The sequence below is a fragment of the Octopus sinensis genome, linkage group LG4 (genome assembly GCF_006345805.1).
Source record: "Octopus sinensis linkage group LG4, ASM634580v1, whole genome shotgun sequence".
Classification (NCBI taxonomy): Eukaryota; Metazoa; Mollusca; class Cephalopoda; order Octopoda; family Octopodidae; genus Octopus; species Octopus sinensis.
The window spans coordinates 70,638,224-70,652,741 of record NC_043000.1 but is presented as its reverse complement, the minus strand read 5'-3'; the positions used below and the strand labels follow the sequence as shown (position 1 = coordinate 70,652,741).

At 31.8% G+C, this 14,518-nt stretch overlaps 1 protein-coding gene across 1 annotated transcript in view; it reads left to right on the top strand.

Moving 5' to 3' along the window:
* Positions 1 to 14,518, top strand: part of LOC115210477 (histone lysine demethylase PHF8) — a 95,785-nt gene that overhangs the window by 4,615 nt on the left and 76,652 nt on the right. Inside the window, exons 2-9 of the mRNA XM_036502632.1 lie at positions 170 to 326; positions 1,618 to 1,673; positions 2,388 to 2,446; positions 4,928 to 5,091; positions 6,909 to 7,050; positions 10,897 to 11,095; positions 12,007 to 12,257; positions 14,066 to 14,172. Of these exons, the coding sequence (XP_036358525.1) occupies positions 170 to 326; positions 1,618 to 1,673; positions 2,388 to 2,446; positions 4,928 to 5,091; positions 6,909 to 7,050; positions 10,897 to 11,095; positions 12,007 to 12,257; positions 14,066 to 14,172 (1,135 nt within the window). The remainder of the gene's footprint in view (positions 1 to 169; positions 327 to 1,617; positions 1,674 to 2,387; positions 2,447 to 4,927; positions 5,092 to 6,908; positions 7,051 to 10,896; positions 11,096 to 12,006; positions 12,258 to 14,065; positions 14,173 to 14,518) is intronic.

Sequence of the window (14,518 nt, the reverse complement as noted above, 5' to 3'; positions counted from 1 at the left end):
TTGTAAGATGTATGAACATATACAGATTTAGATTACATGTTGAGTCCTTTCATTGATATTTGCTTAAAATTATTGTTGTTTGTGTTATTTCTAAAGAAAATTTATCCTTGAAATACATGTTCATGTTTGATAAGTCATTAAATCCTATACATAGCTTATTACTCTCTAGATAGTATTTAAAAGTATTTGTTTGTTAAATCTCAATTACAAAAAAAAACTATTTTTATCTTTTATTCTTAGTTGTGTTGGTGTCCAAGAACATCAAGCTTCTGATATTGAGATATACCATTGCCCAAACTGTCAGAAAGAACATGGGCCTCTCACATGTAAGTAGAACATTAAATTTTATATTCTGAAATCATGCTAATTTCTATTATTATTTTATCCTTGAAATTCTATTCTTTAGATTAGAAATAATATATTTCTGAATTAGAAAAGTTTTGTACATTGAAAATCAACTATGTTATATTCTGAATCATCTGACTTCTTAGATTATCAAAGCTCACATAACTACTTTGTTCATTGGAAAGGGATTGCAAGTTTGAATATTAGTTTTTCTGATCCAGCATTCAATGAAGATTAAACCTATTTCTTAAAACTAGCTCTAATTTATAGATACTTGCCATTTAGTCTAAAGGAGTTTCAACATTTCTTGCAGAAATATGCACTTGATATTATTTGCTCATGATTATAACCCCATTTTAATAGATACTAAGATGTAAGTTGATTTAAACTTTGAAAAATTATGTAAATTATTTCATTGTAATCTCTAGTTTTCTACATTCACTCATCTATCAAACAATCAATGATTTGCTGAAAAAACAAAGTTCTGTATTTAGTGCATTAATAGTACCTAGTGATAGTATTTAAAAAAAAAATAAAGCCAAAAATATTTCTGATTTTAATTTGAAATGTAAATTTATTGAAATTTTGATTTTCTTTTCTTGTAATTATTTCAATTACTCTTTTGATCAGTGTTAATTTTCAGTTATTAAGATGATTTTCATAACTGTATAACTATCTTCATAACTTTTATAATTATCTTCAAAATTTTTACAACACTGTTAACAATAGTTGTAGAGAGGCAGTTTAGTCATGATGATAGTCATAACCTGTCATTTGGAGTGTATCCATTCGTTTTATGTCTGTTTTCTATACTAGCATGGGTTAGATGAATATGCTATTGAGGTTTTATTTTGCAGTCAGATCCCCTTCCTGATACTAAACGATATCTGTTTTTCAAGTTAGGGATCTCTTATTCCACATTGCTTGGAAGGCACTATGTGAGCAGGTAATCTTTTGATAGAAAAAATGCTAACTAAACACTGTAAAATAAGTGAGCAACTGGTGGAGACAAGCACATGCATGTGCATGTACACACACACTGTGTGTTTGCAACATACAAGTGTTACAATAAAAGCATATGGAGTTGTATTTTAAAGTTTGAATAGTAGGTATTATTCATTTAGCCAGTTTGTGTTTATTGTATTCAAGTTTGATCTTACAAAACATTATATATCATTCAGTATAAATTTCAAATTTATTTTGTATCCTATTCTGTAGAAATCTATTGAAGAATATTTTTGTAATTGTTTTTATGAATTATTTTCACTTCAGTGAAGAAAAGACGTAACTGGCATCGCCACGATTACTCTGAAACAGACTCATCAAAAGTAAGTGAAATTTAAATTTGTAGATTATATCTTTTTTATTAAAATATTTTCCAGATTAGTTTATCAGAGCAGTGAAGTTGATAGAGAGGGTTGAAAACTAAACCAAATAGCTTGTGTTTCTTTTAAAGTTTCCTGTTCTGCAGAGCGCATTTTGTGTTCAGCCTTTTTACAGTTTACTAGAACAAGTATATCTTTACTGTCTTATCAGTATCAAAGAAATCTTTTCTTCAATATTTCATGCATTATTTCATTTTTATTGATCATACAAAGATTCCAAGTCAATGCTTTTATTTATTTATTTTTTTTATACTTTTACTTGTTTCAGTCATTTGACTGCGGTCATGCTGGTACACCATCTTGAATCAACCCCAGGACTTTTTTTTAAAGCCTGGTACTTATTCTATTGGTCTCTTTTGCTGAACCATGAAGTTTTGGGGATGTAAACACCAACACTGGTTGTCAGGTGGTGATGGGGGACAGACTCAAAAACGTGTGATTGCTAAAGTTTTGCAATACTCTAATGCTCTAGATTCTAAGATGAAACATTAATCTATAAGAAAGAAGACTTTTGAAAGGGATAATTTTGCAGATTTACTCAACATATAGCAGAATGAATTAAATAATTAATAAATAAAAATGATATATTTTTATATTTACTTTCACTTTATTTTTTTGCATAAACTGTTTTATGTATATGATTTATTTATTTTTAAGGCAGTGCAGACTGGAACAGTGACTTTCATAAAAGAATTAAAAAACAGAAATTTCCCTAGGTATTGTACTATCAAATTTTGCTTCAAATGTTTCACTTTGTTATGATGCTCAGCTTTATCTTTTGGGAATGTTTATATTGATTCATGCATAAGATTTATAAATGTTTTTAAGTTTGTTTTCGTAAATTTATAATACTAGCAGAGGAATAATTTTTGTTTTATTTATATTAAGAAAACTAGGTATTGTATTTATTTTGGCAAGAATTATTTTCATCACTAATTCATGGGCTTACTAGTTTAAATGTTCCATTATTCAGAAAAAGTTTATGAATAATCATTATTAGTAATTGGTATGAGGCCATACATCATCATCCTTATCAACTCATCCTTTCATGAGGTTGAATACCATGGGTTGCCATCTCCATCTTCCTTTTGTTGTCATACATTTCCTGTATTTCAATTTGTCTACTTTTTGATGTTATTCATGGGCTTACCTATGTAAATTTTGGTTTACCCCATTTACTCCCATTTAGTTTAGTTTTTTATAAAATATTTCTGTAAACTTTTTTTAATCTATGTGTTCAATATATTTTAGTTTTCTCTCTTTGTTGGTATTTAAGAAAGCTTTCTTAGTTTTTTGCAGTCGTAATACTTCATCATCATTGGTTTTGTGTTTTGTCCTGTATATGTCAACATCTCAAACGCTTGTAATCTATTTGTTTATAGTTTTCTGAATATGCCTCTTTTTCTACTCCATACAGTAGAGAGGTCCATGCATAACACCATAGAAAATCTTCTTGCTTTCGATAGTGATGTATCTTGATGTTAGTACATTAAACCTATTTTAAAATGACTTTCAAGCTATTTTAATCCTTTTGTTTTTTTTAATGTATGCTTCACATTTCTCATTTTTTATTGCATATATGTGTGTGTGTGTGTGTGTGTGTGTGTGTGTGTGTGTGTGTGTGTAAAATAAAATAAAGAATGAGAAATATATATAGTTATTTCAAGGATGCTGTGTCCTCATGAGGGATTAATAAATCCAAAATTTCACTAGTTTAATCTCTATCACATTACAAAAATACCTCCACAATATGTTAGGGATTATTAATAATAAGGTAAGAAAATGGAGAGTTGAGGATGAATAGTTAATTTATTTGTATCATAGTTTGAAGTTAAAATTTAAATGCAAATAAATTTTAAAAAGTACAAAAGAAACTAAAAAACAAACTGCATGTTTCAATTCTGGCCCCTTAGTAATTCATAATTTGAAGCATTTGGATCAAATCCAATGTTAAGAATTGGTTATCATTTTAAACTGTATGGGGCAGAATCTCTTCGGTTTTTTTTTTTTTGTTTTTATAAAGTGAATGTTACATCTTTCTTGAAGGGATTCAAATCAAAAACTAAAGAAATTTAAAAAGTTATATCTAGTATATTGTGTGTATGTATTTGCAAAGGTTATAATTCAAGTAAGTAAAAAAATAAGTAAGAATAAAGATAAAATAAAGTAAATTTAAAATATGAATAATAAAATGATATATCTGTAAGTGAAAATTATTATGTAATAAAAAAAAATTTTTTAATTTAAAAAATAGATGCAAAATAAAGAATGTTAAATATACCATTGTAACTGTATAATTTCTATTGGCTTACTAATAGATACAAGTAACTATTCATGGTCGTTGAATCATATCAAATCGAATTTAATTGTTTATGCATGTTAGTATAGACTCATGTTTGAATTATCCAGCCATTAAGAGATGTATCTACCATGTTAGTATATATATATACCCATAGACCTCTATACAGTTAGCGTATATATTCTCTTATATATATATATATATATATATATATATATATATATATGTATATATGTAAATGAGCGTGAAAGAGGGAGAGTTGGATTGAGTGAAGTTTTTTCTCTAACATATGGCATGGAAGACGAAACTGTGTTTACATAGATAGATAATGAAATGGAATAATAAAATAATTATAATAATTATTTGTACTGAAAAAGAGGTTTTAGATATGTGCAAGGTTGGAAAACAAGGCTGCTTATCTGAACATCTTCTGGTTTCTACAGTGTACTGAGGTATTGAAATATGAGGTAGGGGAATCTGAATGAGCAAGTGGTTAACAAAACTGAGAGAGAGAGACCAGAGTTAGACTGGTCAAAGACAGAACATGAGAAGACTGAATTTTGAGATTTGGGTTAACATAATTGAAATTGCCTTTGGTGTCTATCCAACTCACCTTACTTCTAAATTTCTTTAGTTCCTTAAGTTACATGCTTATTTTGTATGATGACCTAAAGTACTGCATACATCAATTATTTCTATATTATAAATTATAACTATATGATTACAAATATAAAGTTTGCTTAGTATTTATCATTAACTGAAATCTTTCATTGGTTATTTTTTTCTTCTATAGCCAAATTGATTCAACAGACTTAATATTTGGAAAATTTAAGAGATAGTGAACAACTTTGAAAGATCAAAAAATTAATTGTGCATATTGACTCTTATTTGATTGCAGTGCAGATGAAATTCCTATATTACGGGTAAAAGGCAGTGATCTAACCCTATCATACTTTGAAGAGAATGGTTTTGAAGTACCTATCTTAGTAGAAAATAAAGAAGGGCTTGATATTAAAGTACCACCATGCGACTTCTCTATACAAGACATAGAAAACCATGTGGGTATGTATGAAATTTCATATGTTTTTACCTTTTTTTGCAGATTTTATTTATAAATTTATAAATTTGATATCTATTTTAAACTTGTAGAGAATCACAATCTCTGCTGTAATGTTAAGTTTATGATTCCAATTTGCTATTGATTTATGATGAAAAGGACATATTCAAAGTAAAAAATTAGCTATAAGATTTACAAATAATTCAGAGTTGCATCAATATATTTACTGCAGGAAACATTGAAAAGAGTCATTGGCTAATTTTTTTTCCTCATTCATATTTATTTCTATTTTGCTTTTTAATGCTTGTTGTATTACAAATGTTAACACTAACTTAACTATAAGCTTTATAGTGTGACTGTGAGACAGTGAAATAATTATTTCAAAATCAAGCAATTTACATATTTTTATAGCTTGTGGTTGAGACCCTTTTGGTGAAGAAAAGTCATAGTTGGTTATTGAGATTGGTGCTTATGAATTGTAGCTACGTGCTAGTTGGAAGTGGATTACATAGAGTAGCAATCCTTAAAGTCTGGTTGTAGCATTTGTTAATGTGGAACAGTGGCGGCTCGTAGATAAAATTTGTTGAGGTGTTGCTTCAGAAAAGTTTTAGTCGTTGTTTTAATATTGTGTAAAAGGAAACAAACAAAAACAATTTATACATAAACTTGATAGGTTCGCGTTTTAGCCACTGCTGGGTAGTGTGTTTAATTTGTTCACTGAACACTGCTGCAAATTCCCCCTTGTTTTTCAAAAATCCCCTCTAAATCACAAAATAAGTGGGGGAAATGTGCCCTATTTTTCAAATCCTGGCAGCAACACTGAAGCTGGAAGCAGGATAATAACCTAATTCTACACTCTATCACATTCAAGAATATAAACACGTTTTTAGGCACAACACGTGCGGAGTCAAAATAAAACACTACCTTTCACTGAAACGCAAGGGTCGGCACTGTCGTTCATGCAGTGCTCTGTCTTCCTAGTGTGAAGCTTCCTATCTCAGACATGTGAACATGTACACAACAGCCAAACACTGTATTGCTGGAACTGTGAAGCGCACAGTTCTATACAAGGATTTTTGTATTTTTTTTATAAACTAGGGCATGGCTACTGATATTAAGCTGAAGAATTATATAATGTACGAGTATAAGGAAAGAATTACAGAAAAAAAAGACTCATTATATTGAATATTATCAATAATATCGAGTGGAAATACAGAGTGCTGCAGTTCTCAATGCCCATACACTCCACTGATGTGGAATTTAAAAGCTGTTTTGCTGGAGGATATATGTAAATTTTTTAATGAGGTTTAGTGAGGTTTTTAGGAGTAGAGAGTAGTTTTGTTTTATGCAGTAATGTAAATCACATTGGACCTAACTTTCATGAACAGATATTAATATTTTTTAAACAGAAGAGAGATGATGTTGAAAGAGATACATGTAAAAGGATTTCACCATCATCTTATAAATATTAAAAGCAATAGATTGATATTTTGTGTAGTTAATTGAATATACTTTCTTAGATATTAATCATGCTTCTATAATCCTCAGTTATTGCCTATAGAAAGTAAGAAGTTGAAAAGCATAATTAGGTTAAAAAGCTGTATTGGATATTTGTTAAACACAGTAGCCATTGATTCCTTTGTTGAAATGGAAATGAGTAATTAAGATGTTTTTGGCAGTAGGAATGACTTTCATAACTTTCTGAATTAACCAGGGAGTAACTATCAAAAGTTTTAAAAGCACCAAGATATTTGATTTGCATTTGAAAAACACTGTATGGCTTGTGCAGGTGATTGTATTTTGTTTTTAATGTTTTTTACAGGCTCTATGCGAGAGATTGATGTAATTGATGTTGCTCGGCAAGAGGACTACAAGATGTTGATGCGGGAATGGACAGAATATTACAATAGTCCTGATCGAGACAAAATATTCAACGTTATTAGTCTAGAGTTCTCTAATACAAAGTAAATACACTATTTATTATATATTTTTATGTACTAATATCTGAAGTGGAATTTTAAATAAATAAAAGATTTATATGGTATGCATATCTATATATATAAAACTGTAGTTGTGTGAGTGTCTGTCCCCTTCGATTTAGATTCCTAACTACTCCCACATTTTGCGGTGCAGTTTAACCAAATTCGGGTATCTTATAGTCGTGATTCATATCAAGCCCGTCTGAGTATTAGCGCGCGTCTACGATGAGTCTACGATTTAAAAAATAATTTAACATCATTTTTTATTCCATTTTAATGCATAATTTTTCGTGTGTCGATGGCGGCGGAGTTGGCGTCCATGGTCACACCTGCACCTGTTTGCTTCTCCCCTTCTTCCCTCCCTCGTGAAGCTGTGGGGAAGGGAGTGTAAGGAAATCAACGTCGTAAAGCATTGTCAAGGAGACCAGCGTTCTTTTAGAACAACGACTTCATGGCTTGAAGACACCAAAACAGAAATGGCTAAGAAAGCCCGAATTGGCATCTATAAGGGAAGTAACTCTCTAAAAATGCTTATATAGTTATTTCCCTTACAAACCTGGGCGATACTGCTAGTAGATGATAAATATTACATTTTAAAGTTTGGTAAATTGTCTGAATTTGTTTTAGTGATTAAAACTAGATTCAGTTGTTGAAGTTTAATGCCATCCTTTGTCATAGAGGTGCCATAGTATGGTGATATCGAGAAGAGGATGGAGTGAATGAGAGATGAGCAATAGAGGCATGAGAGATAAAGGTATGGGCAATGGGGACATGGGTAACAATGGTATGGGTGATAGTTGAGTAATGAGTTGTGTGTTAAGGAAGATGTGTGGTTAGAGGGACATGTGATAGAGGGTGTGCAATGGGGAGAGGGAGCAAGTGGAATGGAGGTGTGTCAGAGGGGTGAAAAGTTATTGAAGGAGCCAGTGAAATAAATTGTCTATTTATAGCTGCACTACACATATATAGTATGTGCATGCACATATATATGCCTAACAATATATATATATATATAAAAGAAACTCAACTTGTGTGTCTGTGTGTTTAACTTCCTGGCACATCTCCTCCTAGCCAACAAATCGTAGAACTACCAAAAATGGGTCACTTAAAGTTTAGGCGAATGAAAATTGAACTGCGCTATTTCTGTTCTGAAATTCATCTCGCAAGTGCAAAAATCGATAATGTGTTTGTTTAGGCCTTATCCCATGCATTGAATAGTGAACTTTACTCAGTCAGCTGTTTGACGTGAACTGTGTTCACCATGCGAGCAAGCATGCGTAAATTACATGAAAAATAAAAAATCAAGATATAAAAACGAATCGCCGTAAACATTGTAGAAATTCGGCAAAGAAATGAATTTTTGGGATGTAGCCTGGAGGGTTTTTTCGTATTAATCGTTTGGACTTTGTGAGCACATACCAATTGTTTTCATAACATTTTTAACACTTTGAATTAAATGTGACCATTTTGCAAAGCCAGGCAATACTGCTAGTATATATATAAAAGTTAGATTCAGATGAATTTCAGAACCACATGGTTAGGTGTTTAGTCCTACTGTGTGAATGATGTCATCAGCTAATATTTTACACTAAAGTTGTGGGTCAACCAATACCTTGAGAGTGAAATTGTCAATAGAAACTGAAGAAGCCTGCTATATATATATATATATATATATATATATATATATATATATATAATATATATATATATGTATGTGTTTGTGATTAATTTTGTACTTTTTGCTTGTCTTGCATGTTTTGCTGACTTGCAAACATAACAACAGTCTTATTATCAAATACAAGTGGTATTATATGTTGCAGTCTGCTGTAAAAGCAGGTCTGGGCTTCTTGATGTGTTGCAGTCTTTTTAAACAGAACTGCTCTATGCCTAGGCTGTTCATTGTTTGATAGACTAGAGGATTATTATTTTGCTTGAAAACAAATGATGGTTGGCAACACGTAGAGCAGCTGGCTGTAGAAAAATCTGCCTCAATGAATTCTGTTTAACCCATGCAAGCAAGAGAAAGTAGACGTTAAAAAAAAATGATATATATATATATTTATGCTCATTCATACATATACACAATTTTAATATTTGCTTTGTTGTGCCTAGATGGATAGGTAGGTCTTCTCCTGTATAGTGTTTCACCAATCATTGCAGCCCTTTATCATCTCTTCTGTGAGATGCGCAACATTTTCAGATCTATCTTCACCATTTTATCTCAGACTTCCTTGGTCTCTCTCTCCCACAGATTTCACTTACTTTGAGTACATGAAACCTCTTTATACAGCTGTCCTTCTCCATATGCATTGCATGCCAATACATGATGCAGTCTTCTCTCTTGCACTCTACATCTGATTCCTTTAATGTTCAGTTTTCTTACCATGGATCCCTCTTCTTCAGTATATTCAACAACAGAGAAAATCAGCCATTTATCAGTGTTGATTTAGTGCTTTTTATTGTTCTTTAGCAAAATTATCCCTGATAAGCCTAAAGAGTCCCCTGTAACTGATGTCACTTCTGTTTATTCCATCTTTCTTGGTATGATTTTTACAGTTTGAAGCCATACCGTCACCAACCACTTTACCATGTGGACTAGGTGCATTTTGTACTACTAACATGAGGGTTGTATCCCACAAGACTAATGAATTTTTTTACCCTGTGCCCATCATCATCATCATCATCATCATCATCATTATATCTGTTTTTCCACTATGGCATAATTTGGATGAGTCTCTTTGAACAGAGTTCACCACATGTTATTGTTACTTGTCATTTACCTAGTGAGGTTGAGCAGTCTGAAATTAACTTTCACTATTTCTTCTTACACCTTTCTCTTCCTTGTGTCCTTTCAATGAATTACTTGACACTTTCATGTGCATCATATATCTATACTAGCACTGTCTTGTCTCCTTTGCACTCTGTTAATTACTCTAATACCTTTTTTTTTCTCAGTTCAGCTGAAATTGTTTCAAATGGTTAGGTCAGTTGCATCAAGAACTTTGATCCTTCTTAAAGATCCTTCTTGTATTGTAGCTTCTGTGTACATCTGAGTAATAATCTTGATGTTGCACAATGTATTCATTAAACTCACCGGCTATGATAATGAAATTGCTTTCATTTGTTTCTTTTGTAGTCTGCAAGCAGATTTCATAGAAATTATCATTTTGCTTATCTTCCAGCTCTGGTCACTTTTGCTGTTATGTTGCCTTTGGCTAACCTGAACATAATTATTCTGTCAGTTTCTCTATGTTAATTGCTCTATTCATTTCTGTGTTAACAATATGCCTACTGCACTCCACTCTAGAGCTGTTACCCACCTAAAATAATTTGTACAAGAGTTTCTCGCTTGTAAAGAGCCTAGCTGAGGTTCCAGTTCATCTCACTTCTTGTACACAGCACCCATCTACTCCCTTTTGCTCTAGCATTTCTCTACTCTCTCTAGACCTACCTTTCAATGTGCCAGCATTGATGGTGGAAACCTTAAAGTTTTGTACCTAAGATGAAGGCAGCTTCTAATACTAGAGTTGTTGGTTTGTATGAGCTCCATCAATAGCTGAAAGGAAGAGAGTCAGTAGGATTAGTTGATGATGATCAAAGAGTGTTTACACCTAGTTACCTCACTAGTGGGCACAGCACTGATGTGGTAAAGCGCATATTGAAAACATGTATGTACTACAGGCACATGGATACATGTTTAATTATTCACTGTCTGACTATCTGCCATATAAATTGGAAATAATTAATACTATTTATACTGTGTACAAATCTTTATTATTTTCCTTTTTTTCAGATAACTTCTGTGTATAACTGTATTTCTTTGCTTTACAGACTCTCAGAATTAGTTGTTCCTCCTAAGATTGTTCGACAGGTTAGCTGGGTAAATAACATGTGGCCCGATAATTTGCCTGATGACTGCACCTACTCACGGCCAGAGGTACAGAAATACTGTCTAATGGGTGTACAGGACAGCTTTACTGATTTCCACATCGACTTTGGTGGCACCTCCGTTTGGTACCATGTGCTCCGCGTGAGTTCTTGTTCTTAATCAGAAAATCTTTTTGTTATCTTATTTCTTTTCTTCTAGATAATGAACACTGATGTTTATTTATTTCATCTTCGTTATCTTTAGCTATTATTTATACATTTGTTATTAGAAATACTAGTTGAAACAAGAACTTTATAAAGAGGTGTTTATCTGAGTATCAATATTCTGTATCGAATAGAATGTGCTTTAATTTGCAATGTCTGTATCATTATCATTGAGCCAGCAAGAAAGCCTCTAAATGACACTCAATCTACTTGAAATAGCAGCCAGGTATCCCTCAAATCCCACCCTATTATCTTGATATTCAAACATATGAGACATAGTCCTAGATATAAAGAAAGACAAGATGATCTTGGCAAAATACTTTTGATCAAAAGTCTACTCAGTCAGGAGAGACTTGAAGTTAAATTAACAACACCATTACCATCATAATTTATGTAGCTCTAATTTTTTGATTTTTAAAACTTTTTCTCAAAGTATCTGTATCTAAGCTACTTCATCTGTGAAATATTACCTGACTTTATAAAATTCGGCTAATGTTATTTTGCAGATTTTCTCTGCTGCCCTTTATTATCTACTCAAGTTACTTGCATTACTTTGTGACTCTGAATAAAGCACATTATACATTTTGCTTCAGTTGGTGATTGAACTGTAAGTGACTTTCTAGTGATCATTGAGAATGCTATCCAACTGTAATAGTACTTGCTTCAACAATTTGTAGAATATACTTCAGCTCAACCTAATCCATGCCAACATGGGAAAAGTTTTAGTTTAATTTAAACTATAACATTTTTGCATTTAGAAGTGATACTCTTGTTGATTTTTTTTTCTCTCTCTCTAAACTATTTGTTACACATTGACCTAACTTGAGTTAATTTTTATATTTTTTCTAGGGTGAGAAGGTGTTTTATCTGATTAGGCCTACTCCAGCCAATATGGATTTGTATGAAAGTTGGATCTCTTCATCAAACCAGAGTGAAACCTTCTTTGGTGACCAAGTTGACAATTGCTATAAATCAGTTGTGACAGCTGGACAGACTTTATTCATCCCCACTGGCTGGATACATGCAGTCTTCACACCTGTTGATACACTTGTCTTTGGTGGCAACTTCCTACATAGCTATAATATTCCATTACAGTTAAAGTAAGTGGGTTTCATTGTACATTTTCTTGATATTGAAAAATAAAGGTTTTAAACTCAGAATTGTTTCATTTTTAAGTAGAATTTAAACATTATGATTTTAAGGTGCTTGACTAATCAGATGAAGATGTGACAGAATGGTTATATATTTTTCTACTGAGCAGTTTTTAATCAGTTACTTACACTTAAATCCCACTTTCTATATGTTTATATCTAAATTGATTTTACTAGAAATATACAGAATCATGGAGTGTATTTTATTTGAAAAGTGTCAAAACCTTTATCAACTTCAAATTTTACAAACTCTTGCTCAACTTTAAAATGGGGGCTGCATATTTTAATTACTAAATTTTTGAAAAGTATGTCTGACAGTAAATATGGGAAGGGTTGTGATTAAAATGTTGATTAAATGCTTCGTTCAGTCACCTTCATGGGTAATGAAATGCAGATGTAGATTTGACTGGGTTATCCTCAAAACATCAATGTTATCAATCATTTAACATCAATTTTTTGCATGCTGGCATGTGTTGGATGGATCTTACAGCATCTTGCTGTTTGTTATGGTCTTACATATCATTTATTAAGACAGAAAAGGGGAGAACTTTCATAAGTGGATGCCCAGTCCTGTCAAGTTTGTTCAGAGTACTTTTTTCTTAGGCAGGAGTACCTTCTAAAACTGAGAAGCCTCATCTCTATGTTTTAGGAGAAGGGAATATAGCTACTAACAGGACTCTTGGTAATAGTTTTAAGGCTCCTTGATTTGGGATGGAGATAGTCACAGGTGTGGGTAAAAGGCAGCTGGTGTTTCATATTAGATATCTTCACTGTGTTTGCAGATATTTTGATGATAGTCTAAAATGACCAAGCATAATGTTGTTACTGCTACTTTTCTTAACTTGCTGAGTTAGTTGGGGTTGCTGGGAATATAGTTGTTTCTATAACAGAGGGAAAGAGGATTCATATTTACCAGGAGAGCTGTGAATAATAGATGGACCTTGATCGATAAATTGGATTATGGGGTTGGAGGTTGGTTTATTTAAGCCGTGACATGTATTTCACCCCCAAGACCTTTGACATTTATTTTAGCTACTGTTGTAATTTATAACATATATGTACACTAACGTCTATTTACAAAGTCTCTGATATAATGCAAGTAATGGAATGGAATATTTTTTGTTGTCATTGTCCAAAGATTATTATATTTCTAATTCTCAGCATAATTTGTCTTAATATCACAAATTCTTCACTTGAGATTTTTAAAAACTAAAATCTGATATTTGATTTGAAATATGATTTTGAATAATGGAGATTTGAGAATATTACTATGTTTAGTAATATATGTCTCAGTGCAGTTTATCATTCATTCTTGTGTAATAGGTTTCAATGTCAGCTCTATAAACTCTAAGCTCTAAAGTAATCCATCATTCTCTATTTAGTTCAGAACTCCAGTGATGAGTCAATTTTTTCTGGTATGCTACCAGTTCATGTGTCTTGTCCAAGGCATTACTATCTATTGTAAACTGATCAAGTGGCTGTTTAATAGATCTCAAGCCTTAGACTTTGCAAGTAAAACAACATCCTGAGAAGTTATAAAATGTAGTGTAACCATTTTCAGTAAAAGTACTTCATTATTAATATTAGAAATTGGGAAAAATCTTGAAAGTTGAAAGCTATTGAAAGCTATGTAACTAAAGGGTTTTCTGAAAGAGAAGTTGAAATTTTAGTTATATATTTTCTATTGTTTCTTTCAGTACCAACTATTTTAGAAAAAAAAAAAAATTCTACTTCCTATTTCTGTTTTTCTTACCCAGGGTCTATGAGATTGAAAGACATGTAAAAACACCTGAAAAATACTTGTTTCCTAGTTTTGAAACTATTTGTTGGTATGCAGCAAAATATGTATTGGATATTCTTAAAGGTAAAATATATTTCATTTTTCCTTTATTACATTTTATACAAGCACAAGCACATATAGACATACATACATATGATGTGCTTCTTTCAGTTTCCATCTACCAAATCTACTTACAAAGTTTTAGTTGGCTACAGTAGAAGACGCCCAATATGCCACATGGTGGGATTGAACCTTAAAGTAGATGGTTGGGAAGGAAACTTCTAAGTTTTTTTGTATTCTTTTATTTGCCACTTTGAGAACCTATGCTACAGATGAATAGCACTGTGCAACAGGAAAGATACTGGCCTTAGCCATCCTACCAAGATAGAGCAATATAACAAACTTGATGTTGCCAGAATCACAATGTGGT